General features: G+C 42.9%; 1 protein-coding gene and 1 long non-coding RNA gene across 3 annotated transcripts; one reads left to right on the forward strand and one right to left on the reverse strand.

The window, feature by feature from the left end:
- Positions 1-2878: 2878 nt before the first annotated feature.
- On the reverse strand, positions 2879-7801 carry LOC123112861 (5'-3' exoribonuclease 2). Its single transcript, XM_044533962.1, has 18 exons — positions 7625-7801; positions 7310-7501; positions 7002-7121; positions 6774-6875; positions 6545-6703; positions 6370-6447; positions 6172-6282; positions 5967-6107; positions 5399-5494; positions 5244-5330; positions 5050-5120; positions 4623-4837; positions 4487-4527; positions 4224-4298; positions 3968-4101; positions 3770-3877; positions 3584-3659; positions 2879-3501 (listed from the first exon to the last, which is right to left on the reverse strand). The coding sequence occupies exons 1-18, from the start codon at positions 7685-7687 to the stop codon at positions 3076-3078; spliced, it is 2295 nt and encodes a 764-aa protein (XP_044389897.1). The 5' UTR covers positions 7688-7801; the 3' UTR covers positions 2879-3075.
- Positions 3206-7587, forward strand: LOC123112862 (uncharacterized). Of its 2 annotated transcripts, none has more exons than XR_006455753.1 (6): positions 3206-3453; positions 3592-3755; positions 3836-4121; positions 5415-5480; positions 7097-7199; positions 7330-7587. It is a non-coding gene; the product is annotated as an uncharacterized lncRNA (long non-coding RNA). The 2 variants fall into 2 exon arrangements; XR_006455754.1 differs by having other exon boundaries at positions 3239-3453; positions 3640-3755.
- Positions 7802-20248: the final 12447 nt, after the last annotated feature.

The raw sequence follows: 20248 nt of genomic DNA on the forward strand, positions 1-20248 counted from the left end.
CATTATGTGCGAATACTGTGAAGACCAGCGCGACCAGTGCGACAGAAATTTCCTTGTTGATGATAGGCGATTCAGCATCAAGCTGGATGAGACCTTCGAATTCGATAGAGTAAGTGTCTGTTTTCGTAATTAAGCATGACTTAGCTTATATATATATATTTCATTTGCCTGACTTATAATTTTTAATTTTCACTATTCTACTAGCGCATCTCCTGCCATGCAAGAATTTTTGTCTTCGATAAGATAGGCTTCAATGATATGGAAACTATGGAGGTAAAGAGAGTTTACCTGAAAAATGAGCATGGTTATACTTTCAATGTCAAAGTATACGATGCACACACGTACACCTATTTTGAATGCAAAACTTGGAAAGCACTATGCAAGACTTATGCATTTGAGCCTGGTATGGTTATCACCTTTGATATTCGTTCGGAAAATGATATTGAAGGTAATAGAGACATATGGGTCGATGTGCAGACGCCTCCAATTCTACCATTATGTGAGTTCTTCTCAACTATATTTTTGTCTTTGATATTGCTTATTCAAAAATAATTGACAACTAATTTCTATTGACAGCTGATCTCCATTCAACCAAACATGTCCGGCGCTTGGTAGACAGGACATACTACTGTCCCGGAGCTGAACTAAACTGCGAGGAGATAAGTCATTACGTTTAATGGCTTGATGATCTTCATACCGTCAAGACAAATTTTCTTCCTGCACTTAGAAATGTTAGTACTCAAAATGTGCGACCAATAGTGATGGTATTGAACTACGGTCACATCTATTTATGAATGATGGTAAGATTTTTACTATTTGTCCTCAGTGCATCTTTTGCATACATAATTTTTTTGCTAAACTTTCATTGCTAAGTATATTAATTAAGTACTATATATACGATGTTTTTCAACAGGGACTCCCGATGACAGTTGTGCCTCAGGGGATCAAGACTAAAGGTCGCATGTCAATTGTTAGCTTACGGCCAAGATATCCTGCATTGCACATGAATGCATTCAGGATTTCTAAAAGCGATGAATGCTTAATAGTGAAAGATTGGAGGAAAATTGTTAACGATTGCGGAGAAGTACTAGGGGGCAGCAATGAGAAGCGCAGCCCACGATTAGGAGACGGGTTCATCTGCATGCTCCAGTATGATGAATCAGGAGAGCTATACATGTTCTATGCTATTTTACCAGAGAGAGAGAGTAGCTAGCAGGAGTGATTTAGCATGCTGCTCTTAGTACTTGTCCTTTCATGTCTGTGTTCTTCGTCCTGAACTTAATCTCTAAGAGTGATTTGCTTTTGTGGTGTTATATATGAACGCTTATAATATCATGACAATCATGTTGAACTCGATGATATTTTTGCTTCTGGTACAAGTGAATGTTTCTTCTTTAAGCTACTGTTGGTGGTGATTAGATAGCGGTAATGATTATGATGATTAAATAGTGATAATGACGACTACGATAATTTTTAGCTAGCTAGCTCTAGAGTATGTTGATGATATGATGCAAGAGTTTTTATATTAATATGATGATGCTGATGAGTTATTATATCATTTAATGAAAAAAACCACATATTAGTTTCAGCTGGATGGATCCTACCTAAGTGATCAACTATATATATGCCATATCCATATATATTATACTTGATCACCTAATTAGGTGATCAAGTATATAATATCGATATGGCATATATATACTTGATCACTTAGCTATATAGCTAGCTATAGCTAGATCCTCCAGTCGAAACTAATCCGCGGTACTTTCACCTAATGATTTAACAACTCATTATAATGTAAAACAATCACTAAATTAAATTGAAAACACAAAACTAAAGCAAAATTTAAAAAAAAACACCCAAACATTTAGTACCGTTTGGTGTTACCAACCGGTACTAAAGCCCTACGCGCACCCGGGCCTGGCTCGTGCCACGTGTTCGCACTTTAACGCCGGTTCATGACGAACCAGTACTAAAGGGGGGGGGGGCTTTGGTCCCCACTCTTTAGTGCCGGTTGGAGAACCGGCACTAAAGGCCGTTACGAACCGGCACTAAAGGCCGGTTCTGCACTAGTGCAAGGAGCGCAGCTAGCCACCCCATGTTTGAGCCTTAGCTAGCGCTGTGCTTAGAGATCTCTTTTATAGAAATATGCCTCTAAAGGCTAGTCCTGGATGGTCTCACATTTTATCGAAAATAAGACTAAGAAATTATCCATTGTACACATATTTTTACAATCTCTAAATTACATGAAAGAGAATATCTTACTAACCACTATACTTTTTTTAGTCTAGGGAGGACTCAAACCACGTGATCTTTGTGGTGTCAGGGAAGACCCAAACCACGTGATCTTCAACTGTGTCTTTGCCAAACTACTCTGGAGAGTGTGGTTAGATCCTGGCTTAACATGGACGGCCCCCTTCTTCGTTTGCTGAACTCCTCGCCAGGGCTTCCATTCTCTTTGGGCTTTACAGGCGTCTGTTTTGGGTTGGGTTCCCTGCCATGTGCTGGGTGTTCTGGACCACACGTAACAACTTCACTACTGAGAATATTTTCCTAATAATCCTGTTGATTGTTTGTTTAAACTTGTCTCTTTCCTTCACCAGTGAAAATCATTGATTAAGGTGGATGATCGTGGGGCGATTGACGAGTTGATTGGCAAAATGCGTACTTCTACATCTTCGATCCTTGCGCTGGAGCGTTCCACCCGACCCGAGGTCGTCTCTCGGTGCCGCCTAGCTCTTTGTCTCGTAGGTTGTGGCATGCGTGCCGTATTGGCCTTGGGCCGTGTAACTGTACTTTCAGTTTGTTGGCGTGTTGTGCCTTGGTTGTTCACTACTCGAAGTTCGTTTTGTCTGAATTCTGCCTACTAGCTTTATTTATAACATTGGGTGTATACCTTTCCTCTAAACTTACATGAAAGAGAATATCTTACCAACCAATGGACTTTTTTTTTTAGCAATGCCCTCATGCGCACCTGAAACTTCTGCTTTGGGCTCGTCCCTAGATTTTCTGCTTCGGGCTTGATACTTCGGCCAGCCCAAAGCTTGAAACGGGCCTCAGATGAACTAAAGCATGCTACCGCGCGCGGGCTGGCCCGCTCCCGCGACGGCCGCCTCCTCTCGCCCACAACCCAACGGGCCGCCCCTCCGTCTCCGGCCTCTTCACCGTGCCGCCGCCGCCTCCTCCTCCTCCTGCCCACTCATCACCGCCGTCGAACCGGCCGCCTCGGCTCTGCGCCATGTCCACACCATGGGAACCTCTCCCGTAGCCGCTCGGCCCGATCTGCCGTGTCTGGGAAGCGGGGGCGGCGGGGGCGGGGGCGCTTCCTCTCCCCCGTCCCAGCCACCCCTCCCCGGCTAGCTTATGCTCTTCCCTCGGTGTCGCCGTCGAGCTCGCCCTGCACAGGGTCTCTGGCCTGTGGGTGATATGCGGCGGTCTTGGCCTTGGACCCGGGTACGTGTGCCACATCGGTCTCTTCCGAATGTCCGCTTCAGTTATAGTCTGCAGGAATGGATACATAAGTTTCAGATAAATCGGTTGAAATTACTACCTTACACTGTCATTTCTTGAAATCCGAGTCTACCTTGTCAGGCACTATGACATTGTCAAGTAATCTTGAAATCGGCTTCACTGCCTCAGGGTTAAAGAACATTGCTGATCTGATGAGGCACACACAGTGACAAAAAGGATGTGATGTGAGGAAAAACAGCGACATGAACCATCCCTCCCAATGCTTGAATCTGATCAGCTCAATAGTAAACTAACTTACACTGTCATATCTATATCGCTTATTGACATCGACACGTATTGAACCTTGTTTTTTCTTGATGCAAAGCTCTGAGCCCCCTCATCTGGTGAGAGCCATCCTCCGATTTCACTATGGAAAAAACAAAATGTTCAGCATCAGTTCTGTACAAAACACTCAATTGTCTCTGAAGTTCACAAGTTCAGTTCAGACTTCAAGCACCTAGTGTCCATCCAAAGCTTTTCCTGCGGATAGTCGGACATTGCTGGCACAAATGCTGCATTATTTGCCAGACTGTGTGAGTTCCTCAGGAAGATCCTCTCTTGCCGAACATCATTAAGTCTCATTTCATCCTCCTAATGTTTGTGCGAACAAGGTAAATACGGATGCTTGTGACTTGTGATTTATGCAACAGTAGTTTTAAGTTATTGTACATTGGTCGTATATAAGATAATAAGACGGCAAGCAGTTGTACTACCGTGAGATCTTTCTCTACCATTTTGGTGGCTGAAAGCAGCAGTTCCTTATCTATGAATGGCAACTTTGCAATGCCCTGAAACGAATTTTGTTATTTGAAAATTAGTATGATTTATTCATCGGAAGATAGCATCAGAGTCCTTTATGCATAAACCTAGCACCTAGAAGGTGTAATTAAGCACATCAACACTTGATCAGTTTAGGTTGAAATTATGAGTTGATTCAGTTTATCTAATGCAATGCACATATGAACGAATGACTTACTTGCGACAAGAAACGTTTCCCATCTGAATCAATCTCGAACTCTATTGACAAAAGAAGTGGATCTACATAAGTAACCCAACAATCTAATGATATGAACTAAGAATAACAAACATACTTGATGGATTTACTTATATACCTGACGGATAGAATATTTGTATTATGGAATCTTCACAGCCTATTAATTTGCTGTAACATTTTGGAAGGGCACATGACAAAACATGCTTTTCTGGTGGCAAAACTGCCATGAGCTGATCAAATGCTCTTAGTGGTTTGTCCATGGTGAAAGATGTCTTGAATTGAGACAGATATTTGAAATCAGATGCGAAAGGAGCATAATTGAATGGGTAGCACCTGCAAGAACACGGATATTTAACCATAAGACATAGAATGGAAATATTTTTCTTGCACATATGTGCTGGAGCGGTCAGGTATCTCTAGCATGGAAATATTATGAAATATAGTGCTACTTAGAACAAACGTCATAATAATAACTCAGGGCCATGAAATTACAGTGTGTAAGGAAATACATAGACAAAATAAAATTATATCTGTTTCCTTCATACCAAGTCCATGAAGGAACTTCAGAAAAATAGCATTGTAGCACCCAACATAATCCTTCTAAATACTTCTGAACCTAAATTCCGCATGAGAAGGTTCATCCCGCAAAATGAATAATTGAAATCAGTACAAAACATATTTTATCAATCGAGAATTCCTCATGATATTCCATTTGCATGAAAAAAAGGGAAACTATAACCATTTCAGTCTGCAGCCTTCCAACTTCATTAGAAGTTTCGGCACCAAATTTCTCTGTGTAGAACTGGGATTTCCACCCCAGTCTTATCTGCAATAGATACATGAGAAGTTGCACAGAGAAGAAATATTTATAGCAATATATTATATGCCACTAACCCTCTCTTGTTTGCAGGCTCCATTTTTAGAAAGGTCATCCTTACTACGGCAAATGTCATTAACAGTTCTCCACAGCTCCCTGGTATTCTTTCTGACCTGACAATAGAGAATTAATCAGGAATTTCAAGCATTCCTTAATTTGTAGCAGAAATAAACATAACTCCCATTCATTAGACTTGTCAGAGCTGCAAGTAGAAGTACTGCCTTGTGTCAAAAATGACTTGGACACGGGACCTTCTTCCTGAGTAGAAGAACCAATGAGACAACTACACATCTTTTTTTGGGCTAACCATGGAAAACTGGGCAAAACCACGTACGAGGCACACAAACGTACACGGACCCTGTCACGGACCCGTGAACGGGCTGTACGGTGACACGGGAAAAATGTGCCCGTCACTTGTCGTGGACGGAACCGGACGCGCGCCATAGAAAACTGGGCAAAACGACGTACGAGCCACCAACGCGTACACGGACCCAGAAATGGGCGGAACGGGGACACGGGAAAAAAAGTGACCGACGCCCGTCATGGATGGAACCGGACGCGCGCCATGGAAAACTTAATCCTTACCACGTCATTAGACTTTTTTTCAAGCCGAGTCTCCACAGGATACAAATAAACTTGCGCGGAGGACGTTTTCTTCTCGGCCCTGTCCTCTCCCTTGGCCCATTTGTCTTCCGCAGCTTCACGCTGTATCTTGCACAGTAACTTCTGCAGTGCATATGGAGATGCTAATTGGCACTAGTGCATAGTACTGACAAGGATGATAACATACCTCTCGAAGTTCATATCTTTTGAGTAAAATTCTCTCTTCGCACAAGGACAACTCATGAAGGAACTTTTCCAACCTCGAGACTTCCAGATACGTGCCGTTTTTATCATTGATCTGTTTCCAGTAACAACAAAATCACGTAAAGATACAACTCAATGGATAATCTTCAATGAAACTAGAAGGTGGAAATTGTCTAGATACTTTGTCTGTGTTGATAATATAGCCCCCCATTTTGTTGAAGGTTGTCTTGTACACTTCAATGAGAAGATCAACTGCAAACTATCACATTGGACATAGATCAGAGAAACAGTCACAGCAATGAACATGTTAAAGGATGACTAGATTCTTAAAAAAATATACATATACATATACATACTTCATTTATCTCTAGTGAAGGAATCCGTGGAATGAAATCGTTTCCCGTCAAGAAACAAATAAGGATAAAGTCATCTATTAGTCTCTCAATATCTTGGTTGCAATCTGGTGCCTTCATTTCAATTTCCAAGTACTCTCTCAGAACCCATATGTTCACAAACTGCAATAACATGGTGTTATTCCCTGAGTCCAATTGAGGACCTTTGAAATATAATGTCAGGAGAATAAACCTGATACAGTCTTGCCGGTATCCTGCCATTTGGATTGACCTCCCGCAAAATTGAAATGTGGACTTCGTGAGATGCCAAAGCGAGCATTATGAGATCTGCATCCTGTGAGAATTCTTCAGAGTTAACTGTAATATAACTAGGCAGGGGTGAACATCTCAAATATCTTGTTCGATGCTGAAGAAAGCTTTAAACATTGGAATAATCAACTAGCAGCTATAAAGTTCATACATGCCCATGCATACAATGACGGGTGTTCGGATCATAGTTTTCCGTGCTCCGTTGTGCCCGAATGAAGGACATGATCTTGTGCTCCCCTTCTCCAGGAACATTTGCATCAGATAATATTACCTTCAGAAAGAGGAGACATGGGGAACTCATCAAGCAACGACCGACCTGAGCAAATTCAGCAATCTCACAGCCCTTAAGGTACATGCTTTACGGCGAACCAAACATCTTAATACTGTCTAGATGGAACAGAGTAGATGAACATGAACTCCATTTGCTTCATTACTGCAAGTTGGAAACAAATTACAAACCTTGATGTCTTTCCACTCAGGGTCCATCTTCAACCGTTCACGGATGAAATACTCCAGCAGTATTGATATTTTCTCCATGAATTCCGTCCCTGGCATCTTAACAGTAGGATCCTCGAGCTCATATGTACCTCGCGGCAGCACCTCCTTCCCTTGAGCTCTGAATATCTCAGTCAAGAGGACCGCTTCAGCCTCCTGGTAGATTGAAATAATTAAGCGCATTTACAGTCCCCCAAAAAAAAATTTTAATCGTACATGCAGCAGCGGGCGTCGCAGATGAGGGAAATGAAATGAAATACAGCTAAGAGCTGAGCTCACCGCATCTGTGTGATGCTTGGCATATTTGAAGTACCCCTGTCGCAGCTTGTTCATCTTGGCCATAGGGGCAACGCCATCTGTGATTGAAACCAAAGAATTACACTGATTTTCAGTTCGTCATCATTCACCTTTGTCGTCTGTTTGAGCCGCTCAATCAGTGGTTTTTTTTTTGTTGTTGTCTGGTCTTGCACAGTGCTGAAGGATGAAAATGTGACTGATACTGAACTGAAAATTAGCTAGAAGCTGATGGGACACTAGGTTGCTAATCTTGCTAATCTTGGGTTTTTTGCTTTGCTGAGTCGACTTTCCACCATGCTTCTCAAGACTTTCCACGAAGAGTAGTACATGCTATTGCTAAGGCAGAGGATGCACTTCCTCTCCTAACCTTCGGAAGCCAGGTCAAGTCAATGCTACCGCCATGATTACATGGCGAACAGAATAGGCTGCAGTGTACTAGAGTATTACTATAATCCTCATAGCACCATGATTGCACGAAAGCTCCTATGATTTCTTCTGATAAATAAAATTCCAGAGGCGTACCTTCGCCCCTGCATGTTGCAGTGGTTTCTTTCTTTCTTTTATCCTTTCCTTTTTGTTTTAGGCATAGTGAAAAATTCCTATGAAAACCCCCAAAGTTTAGGCATACTGCTGGAACAAAAGAGAGAGAAACAACATGTTTGCACAAGAAAGGTCTCACCGTTGACAATATTATTATTATCGTTGCCTGCAATGGAGTGTATGGGGTGATCCTCCTTTTCTAAAAAAAAATACTACAATGGAGTGTACGTGCGTACTAATTATATAAACACATGTGCATTGTTAATTGATTCTTTAACTTCTATTATCAGAAATAGATTATTTGACACGCTAAACCTACATAACTATGCTTTTTCCACACAGAAAAACTTACATGCTTTTATATGAAAGCAAAACAAAGGAACACGGAGTGAGAGTAAAAAAACTTTTCCCGGTCGCCCGGTACTTGATGGTCTCTTATGTTAAGCAAAGAAGAAGAGAGTTGTGCTAAAAAAAGAGTTGGTTCAGTTTATATAAAAGAAAGACCCAAAAACCACACAAGAGACGGTTTATTACGAGGACCACAAACCCAAACACACGCCCAGACGACCCCTCTACACTACTCCAGGGGCGGCGTAGAGCAAATCAGACACGAAACACTAGGCAGCAAGCCAGAACACGAATGTAAGTGAGTCTCGGCGTCATCGACCACACGGAGAACAATGAACCACACACGAGCCAATGATGCTCGACTATGGAACGGACACGAAGCCACTGACACCCCGCCAGAGAAAATCAGCGCCGGCAACACCAAAAAAACCGCATCTTCCAAAAAATGTGCCTCAAAGGAGGGAAATGATGTCAAGCGAATGCTGTCACCATTCGATCAAAAATTGATCTGTGTTTTCACCCGGAAGACGAATACAGTGGTTGAAGATAGTTCAATACTCCACAACAATGTAAAGAATAAGAACAGCCGAAAAGAAGCCTCCTGTCTTATTTTTATAAGAGAATGAGGAGACTCGAACCCAGGTCGGCGACAACAACCTCTGTGCTGTCCGCCACTCCACCTAGAAAAGCTCCTCAACTCCACAACAATGTCAACAAGATAGAAACAACGTGGGAGAGCATGCTTGTCACCGAGCACCAACAAAGCCAGGCTAAACTTTGTCCAGAGCAACGCAAAAAAACTGCCATCACCACATTGTTGGGAGGACAGTCTATTGTGTCGTCGGCTCTCAACGCCTCCAAGGAGCCGCGGCCGCCCGCACCGGGACGGTCATCTGTCAGACTACTGCCTCCCACACGACCAGTGACACAACACCAAACCGGACGTGGATTTATCCTAACTGATTGTGCGCGCAACTCATATCTCCCCCACTCATCTTCCATGCATGTCACATCAACTGCATGCTACCATGCACGAATTGATTGTTAGACTGGCACCACCATCTAGGACAGGAATCTCTCTCCTAGGCACTAGTACTTGATCATGCATCATTAAAAAAGGGTTAATAGATGATCTTAAACGTGTTTAATTAAATGGGCTGAACTGTGGTCAATTCTTCTTAAATAATAATGTGAAATATACTGTTGTTAATTAACTACTTCATAGTTCCAAAGAAAACATATGGATGTACCGAAGTTTATGGGGAAAATCCAATGAACTTTACGGTTATAATCCACGAGCTTTATGGAAAAAATCCAATGAACTTTAATGTTATAATCAGCGAACTTTATGGGAAAAACAATGAACTTTGCATTTACCTAGCTCGCACTTTGTATGAAAATTCTAAAGAACGTTGTTGTATGAAAATATTACATTTACCTAGCTAGCACTTTGTATGAAAATTCTGAAGAACTTTGTGGTTTAATTCAATTAACTTTTTGTCTCTGTCATGTGTTTGATATATAGTAATTTCCATCCCCAAAGTTAAATATGTTGATATTGGGCTCGTCTCGAAGAGCTCACCGTAGAAAAGTCAAATAAATAAAGAAATTTAATTTTTCACCAAAGCAATTAAAAGATATGGTGATATATTTGTTTGTAGTGCAATTTTGCTTTGAAGAGCAGGTAACATAGGCACATGCCGCTTCTGCTAGTTGTATTAGACTAGCCACAATGGTGAGTAACATATACTAGTAACATATACATGTCCCTATACTATATTACTACCTTCATAGTGGGTAGTAACATAAGTGTGGTAACATGCAAAGCTTCATTTATTAGTTTATAGACTCATATTGTATTGGGACATGTGATGTTACAGTAACTAGCTAAGTTACTAGTACTACATCTTTCCTCATTAACTCATTGCCACATAAGTAAATTTGCTGAGTTGGACTCGATGTTACTATCGAAGTTACTCCCACTGTGGCTAGTATTGGGACCCGCTGGGCCTGGATGCGCTGATCCACATGATTCAACGACGGCGACGATTCGCGTTGCGCGCGCAGTAGGTTAGGATTCGCCATATTCGCACCAAACCACCAACAAAGGGGCCGCCGCTCCGGATCCACACATAAATCACCAACCCGAGTCCATACCGGCAAATAAAAATCCGAGTCCAGACCAAGCTCTGCTACGTGCATAGCGGAAACGCACACTCAGTCAGCAGCCCAGAGCCGGTGCTCCTATGTCGGGGACCTATCCCCTCGGTTTAAGGCACTCCGCCACCACCGAAGGTTCACAAACCAAGGGAAAACTGACACCCATAGGCGCCTCACGACCGCCACAAAGAGCAGCCGCTGCCACAAACAGTCCTGGGAGGTGTTTTTTTTTAAATGAGCGCTAGAGCCGTTGTAACCGGCCAAGGGGCATCGGAGAGGGAGCTCCTATGCGCCACTTGCTGCGGCAAATTGTCGAGCGGACGCACAGGCGCGTCTTCAGCTGGGCCGGCCCATTCGCGCAACGCATTGTAAAAATTCCAAAAAACTCTGCTCAAGAGAGGGATCGAGCCAGGGACCTCCATCTTTGTATGCACGAGCATAGCCATCGCGATAGACAAGCTTTCTTGGTTTGCTATGGCGTGCGGAGCTAAATGTAATGGAGACCCGAACATTTTCTCAAATTCCTAACACGAAAATTATTTTAAAAGGTGTTTCTTAAAAAGAGAACACTTTTCAAATTTTAGAAGAAAAACTAAAAGGCTTGAATTTTTTTTTGATAAACTGAACACTTTTTAAAATGCCGAACATTTCTTGAATTTAGAGAACAAAATTTTGAAATCGAGAACAAAATTTGATCATGAACATTTTTTTAAAGCACGAACATTTTTTTAATCTTGAGAACAAATTTTGAAACAGAGAACAAATTTGTAAGCATGGAAGTTTGAGAACAAAATTTGTACATGAACATTTTTTTAAAGCACGAACATTTTTTTAATCTCGAGAACAAAATTTGAAACAGAGAACAAATTTGGAAGCGTGGATTTTTTTTAAAAGCATGAACATTTTTTTTGAATCTTGAGAACAAATTTTGAAATGTAGAACAAATTTGGAAGCGCGAACAATTTCTTAAAGCACGAACATTTTTTCAATATTGAGAACAAATTTTGAAACAGAGAACAAATTTGAAAAATCCCGAATATATTTGGAAGCGCAAACATTTTTACAAAACCTGAACAAAAAAGTTGAAGTTCGATACATTATATTAAGTTCGAAAGTTTTGCACTTTTTTGTGTAACGAGAACAATTTTTTGAATTTTGAGAACAATTTTTAAAAAACTGAACATTTTATGGAAAGGCAAACAAAATTTGAATATTTTGAAAAAAGAGAAAAGAAAAAGGAAATGAACTAAGAAGCCAAAGAAAGAAAACAAACAGAAAAAACGAAAAAGAAGAAAATAAAAAGGAAACAGAAAGGAATTTGAAAATCTGAAGAACAAAAAGGAAATAGAAAGAGAAGAAAAGGAATTGAAAAAAATGAAATAAAGAAACAGAAAATCAAAGATAGAAGAAAAAAAGAAGAAGAAAAAAAGAAACAGAAAAAGAAAAATAAAAAAACAGAAAAACCGATGAAAGCAACGAAAACCCGGTTCAGGGAACCTTCTAGAAGGTTCACAAAACCGGATTGGGCAGTTGGTAACGTATCTAAGTGGGCCGGCCTAGGCAACGTTGCTCGGTTGTTCCCCCTGTGCGAAGCGCCCGCATTTTGCCGCAGTGAGCGGCCAATAGGAAATTCCCATCGGAGACACCCTTGCCACAAAGCGATGGGGGTAGCGCCACCACCGCCGTCTTGGCTTCCCAGCGTGTCCGGTCGGTCCAGCTCCTTTGCTACTTGGGCGCACCAAACCAGCCCTCGCGGCCCAGATCCGTCTCACTTACTGTATGATGCGTGCATAATTACAAAACTTGACAAGGGCGTGGGCGCGGGCGCGGAAATTTTGAGGTGTGAGGGCAACTTCAACGCGCTGACTCATTTGGTCCGACAACATCTGTTTGGATCCGCAAGTATAGAAACATGGCCTAATGCGGCGATACAAATGGTCGGTTGTTCATTTTTCTGTCCACTGTGACCCATTTTCGGTTCAAATTTAGCCCGGGTTTGGGTCGACGCCCACCCTTGTCCTTCCCTTGGCCCGCCCGTCGGTGGCACATTGGCCATTCTCCCCCTCCGCCCCCTCCATAGTCGACACCCCCTCCCATCCGGCCACGCCGCCCTCCCGCTGCCCACATCTGACCGCTTGGACTATACCCAGGCCACCACCTGCATCCACCCACTTCCCCCACCTCCAGGCCACATCCAAGGCCAACTCTCGCCGGCATTTGTCGCCTCTTCTCACCGCCTCTCGCCTCCACGGACGCTGGCACACCCTCGCCTCCACTTCTAAAGGCTTGCTGCATGTACGGGAAGGGGCTAGGCTCTTCACTGATCGCTACTCCACCACGCCCGGAAGGTGTTTGATGTTTTGCCCACATGGTACCATGGATAACGGGGATGCGTTTTTTTTTCAATAACTTCATGGGTTCATCGAAGATTCATCATCAAACAATGACGAATTTGTGGCTGCGACTATGGTCGTCAATGACCACATTGCCAGGCAGCGGACGAGGTGTAGGGATCAATCTCGGGCCATGCTTTGGCATTGCATCGCAGCAGAAAGAGCGGCCATTGCTTACTCTTCGCCGATTATTTACAGTGCGCATGTCCACTCTCCAATCCAAGCTTTTCTGGCGCCGCTTCCGGATGGCGAGACATGTGTTCAACCGTATTCGGGGGAAGTGGTGGTGTACGATGATTACTTTAAGTGCAAGAAGGATGCCCTTGGAAAGGTTGGCTTCTCCTCTTATCAGAAATGCATCACAGCTATTCGGATGCATACGGAATTTCCGGAGATCTTATGGATGAGTATGTCTGCATGAGTGAGTCCACATGCCTTGCATCATTGTACATGTTCTGCAAAGCTGTGGTAGCAGTGTTTGGCGCGGAGTACTCGAGAGTACCAAATGCTGCGGATACAACCCGATGGTTGGCGATCAATGAATCGAGAGGCTTTCCAGGAATGCTTGGTAGTATTGATTGTATGAACTGGAAATGAAAGAACTGTCAATTTACTTGGCAAGGGCATATTAAAGCTTACATGGTCATACTTGAAGTTGTGGCATTACAAGATCTCTAGATTTCACACTCTTTTTTCGGCATGGCTAGTTCTCACAATGATATCAACGTACTTCGACGATCTCCGGTGTTTGAAAGGCTTGTAGATGGCAGTTGACCAGAGATCAACTCTGAGGTTAATGGCCATGAATACAATAAGGAATACTATCTAGCTGATGGTATCTATCCTCAGTGATCAACTCTTGTGAAGAAAATCTCCAATTAGGTGGGAGAGAAGAGGGTCAGGTTTGCGCAAGCACAAAAGAGTGCTACAAAGGATGTGGAATCTGCTTTTGTGTGCTCCAATCTCGATGTGGGAGGTGATGACTGCTTGTGTGATCATGCACAATATGATCGTAGAGGATGAGCGCGATGACAACAGCTTCGACCAAAGATTTCAATTTCAGGGTGCAAATGTTGTGCCTGAGTATGGATCGGACACGTTTGCTAAGTTCACCCAATTTCACACATAAATGCGTGATTGACCAACTCACGTTCAACTTCAGAATGATTTGGTTGAGCATATGTGGACTCACCTTAGCAACCAACAGATGTATTAGCTCTTTTTCTTTCAATCTATTTGTGACAATTTAAATTTCATTTGGTTGTAAACTGTGAGATTTTCTGGTAAACTATAAGATTTTTATTTGGTTGTAAACTATTTGTTATTGTGATGTAAAAACAATGTGATTTATTTGGTTGTAATCTGCAATGTTTCGTTTTAGTTTAGATGTATATGCACAAAAGAAAAGGTGTAAATTTGGCCGCCTACCGGCCGGGCGGACAAAATGGGTCGGTCAGTTGGGCGCACTCGTCAGCAATATGCAGACGTGGCCAAATGCCGTCCCTGAAGAAAAAGCAGACCAAATCTGTGCCAGTTTGTGTCGGCGCATTGAAGTTGGCCTGACTAATCATTGCCCGTGGACGCGCCAGGGGTGAGGGTCTGTATTTGGTGTCCACGACTATGGATGCTCTTAGAGCATCTACAACACAAGTATCAAAATTTGGCCCCCAAATGCCCGCGGATGCGTCCGTGGGCAGCACACAAAAACCATCTGATGCATTCATGAACCTTAAACTTCATACCTCAAGTTCATACTAACCATGCAGAATAAAAACCTACGTACTATGCACATATTTAAAGTACTCATCATTAGAGATGTCAACGCTCTCCGTGCCGGGCGCCAGGTAGATGGGCGCGTGCGCCAGGTCCACCACGTGCGAAGCTAAGGCACGTCATCATCTGAATTAGAGGTGAAGACCTCGTTGATCTATGCCCTCTCTTGACAGATGAAGCACTGGTTGTCCTCGACATAGGCCTCGTCCTGGATGCACCCGAGGATGGAAGATTGCTCCACCATCTCCTCCGCTTGCGTGACCTTGTACTCCGCCATGGCATCCTCCATGGTGAAGCCTGCAGCCGCCTCTACCGCCTCCTCCTACATCGGCCGGGGCTCCGCTTCCGGCGGCTGCCACTGCTTGGCTCCTGCTCCCCCTCCTCCTCCTGCTCCTCCTCATCCTTCCCCGCCTGCTACTCCTCCTCCAGCTCCGACGAATCCAGAGAAAGGCCTACAACAAGCGAGCAGCATGCCTTGCTCCTCCAGCAGCTATAGCCGCCGCTCTGGAGTGAGCAGGGCGCAGGTGGTTATCCGGCACCTAGGCATGGTAAGCGGCAGGCGGACTAGAAGTGGTGGTGGCGGAGAGGAGAAAGGGAAAGAAATGGGGCGGGCTAGGGATGGGCTGTCGCCGTCTAGCTTAGATAGCCAGCCTTCCTCCCTTGGGCAGCACGCCGGAGCGGCGCCACGCTATGCAGAGAGGATGAGGTGCCCGTCAGACCAGCGGTCTCTCCACACGTGGGCCCTAGCTACCGGTCAGTCTGGCGCGTCTAGGCATCCCCATACCAGCCTCATATATGAGCTGGATATGAGGAGTCCTAGTCCGTCCGAGCGTTTGGGCCAGCTATGGGGAGCCCGATTGGGTGGCCAAAAAACATCCAGACATTGGCCGGGCAGCCTACACGGGCGTTTGGAGCAGGTATGGGGGGTCTAGTTGTATATTCTCTTAGAGCGCAAAATGTAACGATGATGGCCGAGCGGATTGTTTTTAAATGTTAAAGTATGACCACATCGGCCACACTGAGGCCGAAGAGGTGCTTTTCGGTCTCCATTTGCCCGAACACTAGCTCTTCGTCCACGCTTAGACCGAAGTATGGCATTTGGTCACGCTTGGGGCAAGGAGTGACCTTTATGGGCCAAAGAGATTAACTTCGGCCACGACCTGACCGATGGGCTATCTTCAGCCTCCCTCCGGTCGAAGAGCGGTCTTCGGCCTACCCCAAGCCGAAGAGGTCGGGATAAGGCTAGGCGCAACCATCTTCTTTGTCCCGACTCCACCTTCTTTGTCTCTCTCTTCTCTTCGCTACTTCTCATCAATCCAGCTCGTTTTTGCCTCCTAAACTCCCCTAACTTCATTGGTATTGCATGAGAGATAGCAGATGCTCGTTAGGCTTGTGCAACGATTGCTCCTGGAAGACAAATAAATCAACTTTCACTAGTAGAAAAACACCTATTAGTCCCGGTTCATGAACCGGGACTAATGGGTCGTTACTAATACCTCCACCCATTAGTCCCGGTTCAAACACGAACCGGGACCAATGTGCCTCCACGTGGTCTGTGCGCCGAGCCCAGTCAGGGGGGCCTTTGGTCCTAGTTGGTGGCACCAACCGGGACCAAAAGTCCATGTTTTTTAGAAAAGTGGCTGCTTTAGGGGTTATGGGGGTTATTTTTAGGTTGTTATTAGCTAGCTAATAGAGAGAAGTGTCCTCTCTTATATCTTCGTCCTTGGTTTACCAACGCTGCTGCTATATATGTTCATTTCACTCGTTGATATAATAACTCATGCATGCTCGCATCATACATCATCATATATAATAACAAGTCCTACTAATCATGCATCATCATACAACTTCTACTCGTTATTAATAATAAGTCATACGATCATCATCCTCATAGTCATCGAACCCAACCCTACATAATTGTTCTTAGCACATGATCATCAGTATCAGGTAGGACCTAAACACCCTTAAGGTAAAATAGCATAAAACAATATAGACCCTGACTCTCCATTATGAAGAATGGCGATCATCCTGTCTCCAATTTTTTCCCTTTGCTGCTTTTTGCTTCCAAGAAGCTCCTTACGACTGTCCATATATTTTTTCCATTCTTTGATTGTCATGTCTCCACTTCTTTTAGAAACCCGGTATGGACAGTTGAGATTCGTAGGAAGACCTGGTTGTATGTTCAAAACATGAAGGGTACCGTGCGTATACATCAGATGAGGCACACAATCATTCGGGATTATCTGTTCAAAAACATAGTAATAACTTCATATTTAGCAATGATGTACTAGTTTTAGAAGTGTGCAAAAAGATGCACGGATGTCGTAATAGTAAAAAATCTTACCAGGGTATCTCCATGGTAGTTACCGTAGTTCAACACGTGCACTAGTGGCACGTATTGACCATAATGTTGAGGAGTTTGATTGTAGATATTGTAATTCTCAAGATCAGTACAAAATGCGACCAGATGATTTTTCTCCTGATAAGTTAATTCGGAGCCTTCGGTGTAGTAGGTTCTGTCTACCATCTTCCGCATATTCTTTGAAGAATGAAAATAAGCTGTCAATGGAAATAAGTTGTCAACTATTTTGAAATAAACAATATAAATTACTTAATAACTATGTTAAGCTCACATGGGGGAAGAATTGCAGGTGTATCCACAAGGACGCAAATCCAAGGTCTCTCTTGCTCGATTGTAGGATCACCAAGATCCATGGTTATAAGCATACCCTCATCAAAACCATACATCTTGCAAAGTGCTTCCCAATTTTTGCAACCAAAATGGGTTACACTCTAAGCATTGTACAACTTTACTTGAAAATCCACACCATGATGGGTACTTAGGATAAATTTTTTGGTTTCCATACTTTCATGATCTTCAAAACCCATCCTCTCCAAGACATAGCGTCTTGCAAAGCATGGGATAAGCTAGTCGAATTGGAAAAGATGAAAAATACACGTTAAAATAGTTGAAGTCGTGCTTAATTACGAAAGAAACTATTGTCGTCATTGCGTACCGTATGAACATCGAAGGTCTCCTCGAGCTTAATGATGAAGCGCCGATCTTCGTCCAGCTCAATGAACCTGTCGCACATACCTCGGTCGTCGTGGCACCAGTCGCACTCCCCCGGGCAGTTTTCGTCGTCCGAGTACAACATTTCCGGCCTATGTTCATAATTCAAATATTAAACTAGATCATTATTATTAATCACGGGTTGACTATCAGTGATGTACGTAGCTCCTTCTTTCATTTCCGAGTGCATTATTATACCAAATTGTCTAGCACACGGGAAAGAAGGAGAACTTATCCAATATGAGCATTCAATAAGCAAAACCAAATCATAAAATAAGCAAAACCAAATCATAAAATAAAGTAGTATTCAAATTAGCATGCATTCAATAATTATAAGCAAAAGTACATCATCTCTTGGTGTCCGTACATCGTCGAATATTATCACTAATATAGCATCACTAATACAACTAGAACCGTAGCGCCCGACGGGTATCGTCGCGGGCGGTGGACACCCAAAGATAAGGAACCATCACAGGATCATAGCTCCAGTGAGATCCCTGAAAAACCTGCGAGGTATTGTCGAACCTGCCCTCCAATGCAACCATGTAGCGACGGACGTGCTCGTCCTCATCGCTGACACGGTGACGTACCACCTCTGCGGTGTCCGGAAGCCTCAACACCGTCACTGGCTCCTCACCAACCTACGTCAACAACGGGCTGCCTCCTCACCAACCTACGTCCCCCGGAAGGTAGCACCTCCCAATACCAGCCCGGCGGAGCCCAGTCCCGAACATGGCCCTGATCAAGCGGCCTCCACCGCCGAGTCGACGACGACGAGGATGCGGGATAGGCATCGCCGACGTCGATGCGGGAACTACTTCTATATATAGTTAAATAAAGTAGTTTTATTAATTAAATCAACTATCTAGTTCACCTACTAAGCACTTACTATAAATAAATAAAGTAGTACTTACTAAAAGCAAACTACTTCTATATATAGTAAAATAAATTAGTTTATTAAATCAACTACCTAGTTCAACTATATATGAAGCACTTACTATAAATAAAATAAAATAGTACTTACTAAAAATAAATTAGTATTTTTCTAACTAATTATATTAGGGACATTTACATCTATGCCCTTAACTCGAACCCACTACTCAGTTTTGCCCCTAATTTTTAGGTATGCTCAGTTTTGCCCCTCCGCCGTTAGTGTCACTTATAGAAATGCCCTTTTGCGACGTTACCGTCTGGTCAAAGAACTTTGACCACCCAGAAAAAAATAGCAAAAAAATTCAAAAAAATCTGAATTTTTGTGGGATCGAAGATAGTCATGTCCGCAAGGCGCGTGCAAATTTGTGTGTCGTTCGGACACCCTGAGAGCTCGTGGCAAAGGAAATCATAAATTTTGTACGCATGTGAACAATAAATTCGAAAAAGTAGAAAAAAAATTCAAAAAAAGAAATTTTGGGGAACTGAAGATACTTAAGTGCACAAGATGTGTGCACATTTTTGTTGTGTTTGGACATCGTAGGAGCTCGCGGAGGAAAAAATAAAATTTAGCTCCTACGAGCTCGTACGGGCTCATACGATGTCCAAACACAACAAAAATGTGCACACATCTTGTGCACCTAAGTATCTTCAGTTCCCTAAAATTTCATATTTTTTTGAATTTTTTTTCTATTTTTTCGAATTTACTGTTCACATGCGTACAAAATTTATGATTTCCTTTGCCACGAGCTCTCAGGGTGTCCGAATGGCACACAAATTTGCACGCGCCTTGCGGACATGACTATCTTCGATTGCACAAAATTTCAGATTTTTTTGATTTTTTTTGCTATTTTTTTTTGGGTGGTCAAAGTCCTTTGACCGGACGGTAACGACGTAAAAGGGCATTTCTATAAGTGACGCTAACGGTGGAGGGGCAAAACTGAGCATACCTAAAAATTAGGGGCAAAACTGAGTAGTGGGTTCGAGTTAGGGGCAGAACTGGAATTGGCCCATTATATTAAACACTTTCTCTTCTTATTTTTTTCCTTTTTCTAAATACTATGAACAAAAGAATCATTAAAATTCTATGAACAAAATTAATTACACAATCTATAAATATCACCAAAAAAATCTATTAACAATAATATCACCAAACATGCATATTCAACAATAATATCACCAAAAAAATCTATTAACAGAAAAAAAATCTAACACAATATGAACAAATTAATTACACAATCTAAATTAACATACTATGAACTAGATATCTAAATTACTACACATCTAATCTAACAAAAAAATCTTTGAACTACAAAAAAATCTAACAAAAATCATAAAAAGTTGCTCACGGCGACGGCGACGGCGAGGTGCGGCGCGGGGCGGTGACGG

This window comes from Triticum aestivum, chromosome 5B (assembly GCF_018294505.1).
Source record: "Triticum aestivum cultivar Chinese Spring chromosome 5B, IWGSC CS RefSeq v2.1, whole genome shotgun sequence".
Taxonomy (NCBI): Eukaryota; Viridiplantae; Streptophyta; class Magnoliopsida; order Poales; family Poaceae; genus Triticum; species Triticum aestivum.